At 42.1% G+C, this 11,718-nt stretch overlaps 1 protein-coding gene across 1 annotated transcript in view; it reads left to right on the plus strand.

Annotated features, from left to right (window-relative positions):
* PKDCC (protein kinase domain containing, cytoplasmic) overlaps positions 1 to 11,465 on the plus strand; it is a 64,638-nt gene extending 53,173 nt beyond the window's left edge. The window contains exons 6-7 of the mRNA XM_066622748.1: positions 3,929 to 4,102; positions 8,063 to 11,465. Of these exons, the coding sequence (XP_066478845.1) occupies positions 3,929 to 4,102; positions 8,063 to 8,148 (260 nt within the window). The 3' untranslated portion in view covers positions 8,149 to 11,465. The remainder of the gene's footprint in view (positions 1 to 3,928; positions 4,103 to 8,062) is intronic.
* Positions 11,466 to 11,718: the final 253 nt, after the last annotated feature.

Consider the following 11,718-nt stretch of genomic DNA (forward strand, 5'->3'; position numbering starts at 1 on the left):
GTAGCTCTTTGGTATGAATGCCATGGACTGGTCAGGGATTGGCTTGGCACAGCATTGGAAGGGCAGGGCATTTGGAGCAGGGTGGACGCCTGGAGCATCTACTCATGAAGTTTGGGTGGGGGTGTTCAATGGGCAACTGGAGTTGCTGGGCATGGTATAAGATCTTTCTGGTTTTGAGCCCCAACTTGAGGTTGGAGAGCAGCATGGGACTGCCTTTAGATGAGTTGGAGAACAGTCTTCAGCTGGCAGCATTTGGGCTTGGAGCCAAAGTGAGTTTCAAAGAGCCAGGAGGATGGGGGAACATGCACCTGCTTTGTGGAGGAGGAAGAGTGAGAGGTCAATGCACTGATTTAACCCCCGACTCAGGTTACATTCAGTCTAACTCCACATTGCAGATTCAGTACACTGCTGTGGTTCCAGCTAATTCAAGTTTCTCTTGTCGTCTGTCTGACATAGCATATTTCTTGGGTTTGGTAAGTGTCACGGTTTGACTAGAATGATCACAATTTTAGCCTCCTTCTCAGGGTCTCCAGCTGGGGAAGGAGACCAATCAAAGGGATTAGTAGAATGACATCCATTTTTTTTTTCAGAGATAGATATTGGTACTGGATGCATGAGTCATAATGTTCTATTTTATTTCAAAAGCAAGTTTCTAGTCCTTATGACCTGGAAGATAATCTTGGGATTATGTGGGCAATGGTGGTGAAACATCAGAAGGGTATGTGTAGGTAGTGGTTAGAGGCATAATGTTTCAGTGCCTTGCATATCTCTGTTTTGAGTAACATGTTGGACTTTGTCCAGGGAGACCTCAATTCAAATGCCCACATAGTCATGAAATTTACCGTGACATTGTCATGACCGTGACAGCTCAATCTCAGACTAATTTACCTCGCAGGGTTATTTTGCAGATAAAATAACAAGGTTATTGTACAGGGGAAGGAAAACTGAATACTAAAATTGAGTGTTGGGAGAGTTAGGACAGACAAAAGAAAATATTTCTTTATCCAGTGTGTAATTAGTCTGTGGAACTCTCTGCTACTGGAAGTGGTGAAGGCATCTCACTAGATGCCTTTAAGAGGGGATTAGACAAATTGCTGGAGGAAAAGTCCATCATGGGTTAAAAGTCATGGTAGGTATGTGCAAGCTCCTGATTTTCGAAGTAGGCTACCTCAGAATGCTAGATGCAGAGAAGGCACCAGGATGCAAGTTGTGTCTTGTTGTCTTGTGTGCTCCCTAAAGCACTTGGTGGGCCACTATGAGATACAGGAAGCTGGACTAGATGGGACTCTGGCCTGATCCAGCCGGGCTTTTCTTATGTTCTTATAAGGAATACAACATATGCTGCCTTGAATTCCTTGGAGCAGTGTTTCTCAAACTGTGGGTCACGAGCCCATTTCAGGTGGCTCCCCAGTCATTTCAATATTTTATTTTTAATATATTAGACTTGATGCTACCATGATATGTGACTGCATTTGAGGAAATGCTACAGACCTGTACTTTTAACAAGCTATGATGTATATTATTTTAACAATGATAGTAAATGAGACTTACTCCTTGGTAAGTGTGGTTAGGATTGCAGCCTAGGATTGTTAAAAAATTTTCTGCTTGATGATGTCACTTATGGTCATGACATATCTTCTGGTGAGTCCTGTCAGATTCTCATTCTGAAAAGTGGGACCCGGTGCTAAATGTGTGAGAACCACTGCCTTTGAGAAAAGGCAAGGTGAAATACAGTCAGTAGCAGGACATTCAGTTATGCAAACAAAAAAATGCCCTTAATTTGGATCAAATGCAGAATAATAATAATAATAATAATAATAATAACAACTACTACTACTACTACTACTACTACTACTTTATTTTTACCCTGCCTTTCTCCCCAAAGGGACTCAAGGCAGCTTACAACAGATTAAAAAACATAATTTAAAACAAATAAAAACATATTAACACATGTCATAAAAACAGCAGTCAGATAAAAAATAGGTAAAAAGAGCATAGAGCAGGAGCAAATCATAAAAGAATCAGGCCTGTAAAAAATATTAAAAGATGTTAAAAAAGATATTAAAAAGGCCGAGAACTCAGAAGGCTTGTTTAAACAGAAGGTTCTTCAGGCCTCGCCGAAAGGTCTCAAGAGAGGGAGCCATTCTTAAGTCAAGGGGAAGGGAGTTCCATAGCGTTGGTGCCACTACTGAGAAGGCCCTGTTTCTTGCCACCACCCCACGTACCTCCCTAGACAGCGGCACTTGTAAAAAGGCCTTCTCTGATGACCTAAGAAGATGTACCGGATTGTATGGGAGTAGGCGATCTCTAAGATACCCTGGCCCAGAGCAGTATAGGGCTTTAAAGGTCAAAACCAGCACCTTGAATTGGGCCCGGAAATGAATGGGCAGCCAATGCAGCCGCTGGAGAAGCGGACTGACAGGGTCGAACCGCCTACCTCCAGTAACCACACGGGCTGCCGCATTCTGCACTAGTTGCAGTCTTGTGCAAGAAGAATCATCTTTTCTTGGAGCAAAATTTGGTTTATTTCAGTGCAGAATTGTAATTTCTGTTGAGCCCGGAGAGTGTGGGAGCCTCTTTGCATTTTACTTTTGTGTTGTCAGGGTGTTGGGAGGTATTACTTAAGGACTGTGCAAAACGAGTATGTGTTTACAAAATATTTCACATACTTTCCAAGGAGATGGTGTATGGAATGCATACTAGATGGCATGGAGAACAATGTTCATATAAACTAATCTGTGGCCTGCTGGATCATGCAGCCCTATACTAGGCGTGTTTTCTCAAAAGTAAGTCCCACTGTCTTCAGAGGGGTTTACTTTCAGGTAAGCATGCAAGGCGTTGCAGCCAAAAGTAAACTCTGACTGCAGAATTGGAAGCATCCTTAGAAAACCCTTTCCAAAATATCAACAGGCTGAAATTTCGCAGCTGCAGGCAGGAAAAACACCCTTGAACTGAAATGACTCAGAAAGTACAGGCTGTGAAACTGGAAATCCAGTCCCAGCTTCCTTAATAGGTACAATTAGAAGCGCGTGATTTTTTTGGGGGGGGGGGGGGAAACTGGAGATTTGGTGAGTCCAGCGGCCAAGTAGAAATATTTGTAAATGATTAGTTTAATTTGTCTGATGCATTCATTAGAGAAGACCGCAGGCAGCTGGGAAATGGAGTAGAGCTGTGAGCAGTGACCAGGAGAGAACAAGGCACTCATAAAAGGGAGGGAGACTGAACGGCAGCCAACGGGGGCAGTTAATCCACAGGCAGTGGGCAAGAACCAAGCGTTGTGTCATTTTTTTTCCCATGCTTTTCTCTCGGAGGCCCATCAAGCAACTGCCCTTTTGTATTAATCAGAGGAAGAAATAAAAAAGTGTGCTTAATTAAAAACCCGTCTTTTTCTTCACAAAGCAGGAGAAAAACAGCCACGCTCTCCTGAATCAGGAGGAGGGCTGGGAATGCCTGATCAGGTCTCGCCCTAACAATTCAGCTCACTGTTGGAGGAATGGCTGTTGAGTCAGTTCATTCAAGTGCGTGTTGTTCACTCAGGAGAACATTTTGTTCATAATGACCCCAACCAAATAAAAGGATTTTGGATTTGGTTGGGGTCTTTATGGATTTCTGCACAGGAAGGAGGAAAGGGATAAAAAAGGGAAAGGGATAAATAAAAATTTTTTTTTGGGGGGGGGGGGGGAATGGAGAGTTTATTGATGAGCCCTGTTTCTCAAAAAGCCCTTCTCTGCCAAAATGTGCATAGCAACATTCTTTGTGGCCAGTGTTTTGTTCCAAATTAAAAGTGCACACTCTGTCACATGCAAGGTGACATGTCTGTGGAAAGTGACTGAAGTATTGGTAATATTTTCTTATGAGTTGAAGAAACGTCAATCTAAAAAAAAAAATGGAACATTTGAATGGATGGTTTTCCTTTGGTTTATTGTAGATTACAGAAAGGTGCCTGAAGCCGCTATTGTCAATGAGAACTACAGGTGCTGGCCGTCATACCATCACAAGGGATGTCTTCTCTCCACGTTTGATGTTAGTGAGGCCATGGAGATCTGTGAGAGCCATTCGCAGTGCAAAGCTTTCGTTCTGACCAATCGAACCACATGGACAGGTAATAGATGCCGGCAAGCTGAAGTTGCTATTATAATATATGAGCAAGATGTCCACCAAGTGGTAGGAATGTTTGAAAGCTGCACTGTAGCCTCAGTTTTCATTTAGAGCTCCGAATGTCCACTCACAAAAAGAGGGGAGAGAAACAGGATTGATCTACTATTTGTTGATGACACAGGGGGATTGAAAGAAATGGTGGATTGGATTGCAGTCTGAGGGCCCTATCCTATGCTGCCCTGATGATGTGCAGTACAGTGGCATTGAAATGGACACTGCTGTATCCTGTGGGGTCAGAGTAGCAGCCGGAGGTCTCCTTGGGGTAAAGGAACATTGACTCCCTTAATTTATGTAGCATCCCTGCAGCCCCTATGGTGCAGATTTGAATAACCTGTGTCCGGCTTTCAGACATGGGAAGGGGAATAAGATCTAGTGGCAGAGTCTGCTGCCATCGCTGCTCCCTCCCGGGCCTGAACCGCCCCATGGACTGCCCTTCCCCTGCTTGGAAACACCCCCTTCCTGCCTTCCCCTTCCCTCCCTCAGTCTGAAACACCTTCCTACTGAGCTGTGGTTACTTACCAGCTGGTGCTCTTCTCTGTCTACCAGCAGCAACTAGCACTGGCCTCGCTGGCACCTTTCCCCTCTCGGCCGCTACAAAGTATCTTATGGCACATTTGCCATTGCCCAGGCAGCGCATGGGTAAGCAGTGCTGCCCAGGCAGAGGATCGAGCTGTAAATCTGGTGCCTGTTTGACAAAGCAGCAAGTCAGTGATAATATACCAATATGTCTGAAAATCACTCTGGCACATATGCGGAAATAGGGCAGCTGCCACATCTAGTTTATGGGCTGTACGTTCTCCATCTTTTACTTAGAAATGGCTGGAAAAAACCTGCAAATGTGTAAAACACGCAGTGGTTGTCTGTCCCCTGCTCCGCTACCAAAAAGACAGAACAGTGGCTATAAGAGGGCTGAACTGGGTCACATATAGATCATTGTTAGAGTTCTTAGTAGAACATTCTCCTTGAACTTTGTAACAGCCAAAGTAGGTTTGCCTTACCTGTTGCTGCAGTCCAAACAGATTGTCGGGCCACTCTCAGTGAGACAGTAGTTCAGTGGGAAAGCAAATGCACTGCATATAAAACATCTTGGGTTTAATTTGCAGATTGATCTGAGAAAGAGCTCTGCCTGAATCTCTGGAGAGCTGCTGCTAGTCAATACAACAAATATTAGGCTTGGTATTTCAGTTGGTTGACTCAGTTTAAGGCAGCTTTCTGTGTTTAGTTGTGCCACAAGAAGGATGTGCTTACTTGTCCCATGCAAATATATATGCAAAATCATTCTTGGCAGTGTCCAGAGCACCTTATGATATGGGATGGCAGCATTTGAGAGAGGTAGGGGAGAGCTGTTGTGAGGCAGAAGGTAGAGGAAGGTCAAGCAGCTGCTGCAGTGATCCTGCAGAATACATTCCTGTGACTTTCCTTTATCGGTCGTGAGGAGTGCCATAGAGATTAGCGGGTGTGTGCTGGGTGACTGCTTCCAGCTGGATGAAATGTGAGCAGGATCCCTTTTGACAAGCAAGAGGCCAGGCTGCTAGATCTAGATACCAGTAGATACTAACAAATGTAACCTTATGTGAAGGGTAGCCTTGGATGAACTCTGGGAACTTGGTGGAGCATATGCTGTGTGTGCTCTGTATCATTCTTAGGCACCAAAAACAGAATGTTGCCTTAAGCTGCAGTTGTCAGTGAGAACCACAGGCGTCAGTACATGGATCCAATGCAAAACAGCAATTAGAGCCCTTTAAAAGCCTGTAAAATACTTAAAAGCTTGCAGAGAGATGTAGAAGTGTACACGTAATGAATAATTTTTGCGTACACTAGAATTGGTTCATCCAGCATTGATACAATGACATTAATCAAAATGTTCCACTTGAAATTCTACAATTGTCTTGTGAAACCATTGATGAGTTGATTTGACTGGGGCTAAGATAAAGCATGGAACTGTCATTTAAGATTTGATCTTGTAACATGTACAGGTAGAAGAGACTGTACACAGTTATATTTTGGAGAATTTATATGTGGGTTTGAAGATGAATGGAGGTGTTATATAATTATAGTGGATGATACTCTGCATTTTGGGGATATAATTTTCCTGTTTTTTTAATATGCACACTATTAAATAGTTATAGTCAATTTAATAAGATATATCATTTTAAAAGTTTGCAAGCTGGACTGGTTTAACCTAAGTTACTTGCAGTTACTGAAATGACATGAACTTCAAAGTTGAGATTTTATAATTTAATATTTCAATCCTAAAATGCAAGCAGATCTTCTGTGTTTGGGACACTGGCAGATTTCAGCTTGTCACCATGATAGTGTGGATGTCAAAGCTCTGCTTTTATTGGAAAAACAGCTTTCCCTTGTCAAATTCCCTGCCACGTGATGCTGTCACCCGTGCTGCATTTCATTGATTGCTGCTGACTGGTTAGGGAGGTGCACAATGTGTTGCTATCACAACAGGGGATCACATGATGAATGACCCCACATGCTACAGGCGAGTGAGGGAACACTCAACATAGAGGTACAATCACTTTCAGTATCAGGCCCATGTCTTAATCTTTGATGTAATAAATTGGTTTGTATTTTTTAATCAATCAATTGGTTTGATTTGTATCAAACCAAATCAATTGGTTTGGTTTGTATTTTTTAATCAATCAATTGGTTTGTATTTTACGGCGTCGGCACAACACGGGAAGCAGCAGTTACCGGTTATAAGACTTTGCTCGATTGGTGTAGGGCGTGATGCCAGGGGCTGCTTCCGATGGTGGGAGAGATCATTGCATCTCATTGGGCAGCTACCGCCCGCCTTAAGCTGGGCAGTCCCCAGCCAGTAAGGTGTTGAAGGCCCATAGCCAGGGAGACAGACCAGGGACAGACTGCACTTGCTCCCAATGTGGAAGGGATTGTCACTCCCAAATCGGCCTTTTCAGCCACACTAGACGCTGTTCCAGAACCACCTTTCAGAGCGCGATACCATAGTCTTTCGAGACTGAAGGTTGCCAACAACCAACATTTTTTAATTAATTTTAGTATTTAATGGATTGTATTGCTAATTTTAATGTTAGTCACTTTGGGGACCTTTGGGTAGTAAAGCAACAGGTAAATCAATCAGGCAATAAATGTTGCACATAATGTGTAGTTTAATGCATAGCACCTTTCTGTACTATTGTGAAAGGTAAATGACAAACAACATGGATAAAGACGTTGCTTTGTTTATTTGATTGTATTTATTTCCACCCCATCCAAAGGGATCATAATGGATAATAAAGTGCTAATTGCCCCCTATTAGAGTAATTCAACCATCATTATATATCTCCCTATTTCTGGCCACCAAAATCCAGCATAAATCAAAATGTCTTATCCCCCTTCCCAGATATATCCAATTATGAAAGGAAAGCTATGGCCTACAGCAGCGATGCTCAAAGTTGCACCTGCTGCACACCTAGAATGCGGTCCCTGTCCAGTCCACATCCAAGCATTCCGCTCGGGCGCCACGCAAAATCCTCCTCTTTCGGGCACTTGTGTTGTCTGCCCGGCGTCCCAGAAGGCCATGTGACAGGATGTCTGGACAGACTCAACTGCCTAGACTGTCCCTGTCTCCTGATTGAGGGGGATGTCGCACGGTGCCCAAGTGGAACCAAAAGGTCAGCTCACCAGGTGAATGGATCCGTGCAAATGCTGGATCTGGCCCCTGGGCCACAGTTTGCCCAGCCCTGGCCTACAGGGAAAGGAAATCCCCTAGCAGGGAAGAGAATATCGCTCTGTGTGTCCTTGTTGTTCTGACTTGGTGCACAGATGGAAAATAAATGGAGCATTCTTAGATTATCTTCAGTGTTATCAGGATAAAGTTTTGCTCTTCTGCAGTACTGACTATTCTTTCTTCTGTTTTCTGTCTTCTGCTTAGGTCGGCAGCTTGTCTTCTTCAAGATGGGATCAACTTCCATTGTGTCTGATTGTGAGAAGACTACATATGTGAAAGTGACTGATTGAAAGCTAACGTAACCAGCAAGTCTGATCCTATGCAAGTTTACTCAGAAGTAGCTCCCACTGAGGGAGAGCTTACTCCCCAGTAAGTGTGCATCAGATTGCATCTCTAGTCTGGCTAATACAATCTGGTCGCAGTTTGCATATAAACCTAGACAGCTGTTATGAGGAGGCTGAGGATGGAGAGGGAATTGCACTATCAATCATTCTAATCTACAGAGTGTGAAACCAAACTTTAAAGAAGAGCTCTCCTGACCAGGATGAATGTGCAATAGGATGACGTTTAAAAAATGTGATTTTTTTTTCTTTTAAGAAGCAGAATGAAATCCAAAATGTGATACACTGTGTAGTAATTCATGCGATGTGAGAAAGCAACAATCAAGCTTAGTTTATGTTTGTTGTGGTTGTTCCACTAGGGGTTACAAATGCTGTGTAACATTTTGCGTAGGGTTTGTTGGAAATTCTTGCTTTCCATAGGGGCTTTGAGACCTTGGCGCAGATATTTATGTGGACAAGTACAATCACCGCAGCACTGTTAAAGCTCAGGAGTTTGACCTATGGATAAAATCAAACCTCCCGGAAGACAATCACTACTTTCATTAGTTGTACCAAATATACAAGACCAAATATTTATTGAATGAATTAATAGAGTTTAGGACCATCATCTGATTAAGGAAACCTTAGTTGATTAATTGTATAATTTTAGTTGATTAATTGGCTAATTAATTGTTCAAATCTGTGAACTTCCTTATGGAAAAAAAGCCCCTACTCTAAGGACAAAGACATAACTTTTTGTTCTTAGATGGATGTATTGTTCATTATTTTTAAAAGTCTGACTTTCTCCCTATGGAGGACTCAAAGAGGCTTACAGCAAAATCCTATGCATGTCTACCCAGAAGTAAGTCTCATTGTATTCAGTAAGACTTACCCCCAGGAAAGTGCATATAGGATTGCAGCCTTACAATAGTGATTAAAATTAAAAGCTTTATAAACCCTTCCATATTGAGCTGCACCTGCCAAAATTCCCTTTTCTATAAAATAGTTAAAGGTATAGGCACTCTGTCCTCCATTGTATCTGGTCACCCTGAAAAAAACCCAAATGAACACTCAGCAATTAAAACAAGATCAAATGGAGGAACAAAAATAGGCAAACAAGCTTAGAAAAAAATGGGCAAAAAAATCAGGAGTAATATTTTGGTGAAATACTGGTAGGATGCACACACAGTATACACACAGTATAAGGCAGGGAACTCCCCATTTTAGGCTTTGCCACTGAGAAGGCCATCTTATATGTCACCATCAATGAGACCTTGACAGGATACAGAAGAGAGCTTCCTTTCTTGATCTTAATGGCAAGCTTGGCCCCTATGGAGGGAGGTGATCTCTTGTACCCAAGGAGTCATAACCAACACTGTGAATTGCACACAGAAATGAATTGGCAACCAGTCTGAGCCAAAACAACAAAGGTGACATATGTTCATATTGCACTCCAGTCTAAACCTGAGCAGCTGCATTTTGTAGCAGCTGGAGTCTCCCAAGGCTCTTCAAATGCAGCCCCATGTAGAGCACATCACACTCATCCAGTTGTGAGGCATGCATGTTTCATAGCAGGCATTATCTTGGAAGAGGCATTCTGAAGGCGCAGGAAGGAATGTCTCTTTTAAGATGAGATTAAATAAGTGATAAAATAAGATGGTTGTCTTTCATCTGCAGGTTTTGTATGTGCCTGTATTAAAAATATTTTTTTTTTAAATTTGGAGCATCATTTATTCAGTTGGTGTGAATAAATTAATTGACCTAATTAATCAACTAAACTAAAGCCCTAGTATCTGTATATTCAACAGTGTAGCAAACTTGCAGTTTATTTTAAACTAGCAAGATGCCCATCATTGTGATGGATATACTAGAGAGAAAGGGTGCATATTGCACGACCTGGGTGGTGGGGGAGGCCATAGACAAACAAAGATCTATTGCACCCAGGGGGTGACCCAACCATAAGTGTTTTGAAGTGTTTTGTGTGGGTTGGCACCCTTGGAGGAGTGGCAAGTCAATGAGTTACTCACTTGTCTGTCCGTTGACCTCTCCTACCCACTGCTCCGCTGTGGTCTCCAATCCTTCTGACTTCCTAGGAGCAAGTTGGAAGAGGATTGCAGCAGTGGCAGCATCTCTCTGCAGTGCACCCAATGATCCTATGTGCAATAATTTCTGTTTCTTATGGAGTGAATGAAAAACATTCATTTATATGGAAGAAATTTAAAGGGTTGCACTCGGGCAGTATTGAGTGTGTGCTATGCCTGGTGATTACAGCTCCCTGGGGCAAGGTTTTGTATTCCCTCCTACAACCATTTTGACAATTGCAGCCTCTTACCTTTATCCCATAGAACTCAGTGGGAGTTACTGACAATCAGTGCAGCCTATGCATAGTTGCTCAGGTTCCATGTCTTGGTCATGGTCAAATGTGACACTAGAGTGTTTCAGAGAGGTAGAACTCAGAAACTAACTTTAGATATGGATAGATTGGTCAACTATTGCTTTATTTAACTTAAGGAAGATTGGCTTCTGTTTCATTTGCTTAGTCCCACATCTAGTTAACGTGAAACGTCATGCTTAATGTTGAATATTCTCACTGGAGTGAACATGATTTAAGCATACACATGGAATTTAATCATGTAATTGATGTTCCACATGGACTCAGATGTTTGGATGAATCATAAGGCTTGGATACTCAGGTGGGTGGAATGGATTATCCATGTAATCTTTCTAGGGACTCTACTGTGAATGATATTTTGGATTGCTGTTTGTTCTAGCTGATGAGATTGCTGAGAAAGCAATATTGATAATTCATACCAACATAACGGCTGCACATGTATACATATAGGACACCGCTTTAAAAAAAAAATCACTTGGTGCATGAATGCTGTATGTTGTGTGATTTAAGTAGCATTCATACAAAAGTGTGTCTCTGACACAGCAGCAGAGCAGCTAATATTAATAAACAGCTCGCTTTTTCAGGTATATCTTACAACAAAAGATTCATTTCTACTGCTGAACCTTTGGTGTTCTGAAGGGGATGAGCTTGAAGGGCAGATGACCTTAACAGCAAATGAACCCAAGCCTTAATGATGCGGTCGATACAGCAACACATTTTTATAGGCAAAGTGTGTCTAGAATAGCTAATACGCTTTCTGTGAAAGTATGCAAGGAAATCTTAAACGTGACAAATGTCATACTGTTTTCTAGTTTGAACATTCAGAATCTTTTGTACTTTTTGTTCTCAAATAGTTTATTTTTGTAAAAAAAATAAAATGAAATGGATGAACTCATGTTTGCTGTTGTTGTCCATCCTTCTTTTCGGTGCGTTTAAAAAAAAAAAAATAGTCCCTTTGATCCTGAGTGTACATACTCTGGAATACTGTGTTCTCTTTCATGCGACACTTTGAGAAGTGGTAGCAGTAAAAACCAAAGTTCTCTTTCTTCCTTCCTTTGTAGAACTTCCATGGGGCTTCCCTTATTGACATATTCATTTTCAGATTGTGTTATCGAAACTTTCTAGTTTACAGAGCTTGAAAATTAAGA

Source organism: Tiliqua scincoides, chromosome 1, assembly GCF_035046505.1.
Source record: "Tiliqua scincoides isolate rTilSci1 chromosome 1, rTilSci1.hap2, whole genome shotgun sequence".
Classification (NCBI taxonomy): domain Eukaryota; kingdom Metazoa; phylum Chordata; class Lepidosauria; order Squamata; family Scincidae; genus Tiliqua; species Tiliqua scincoides.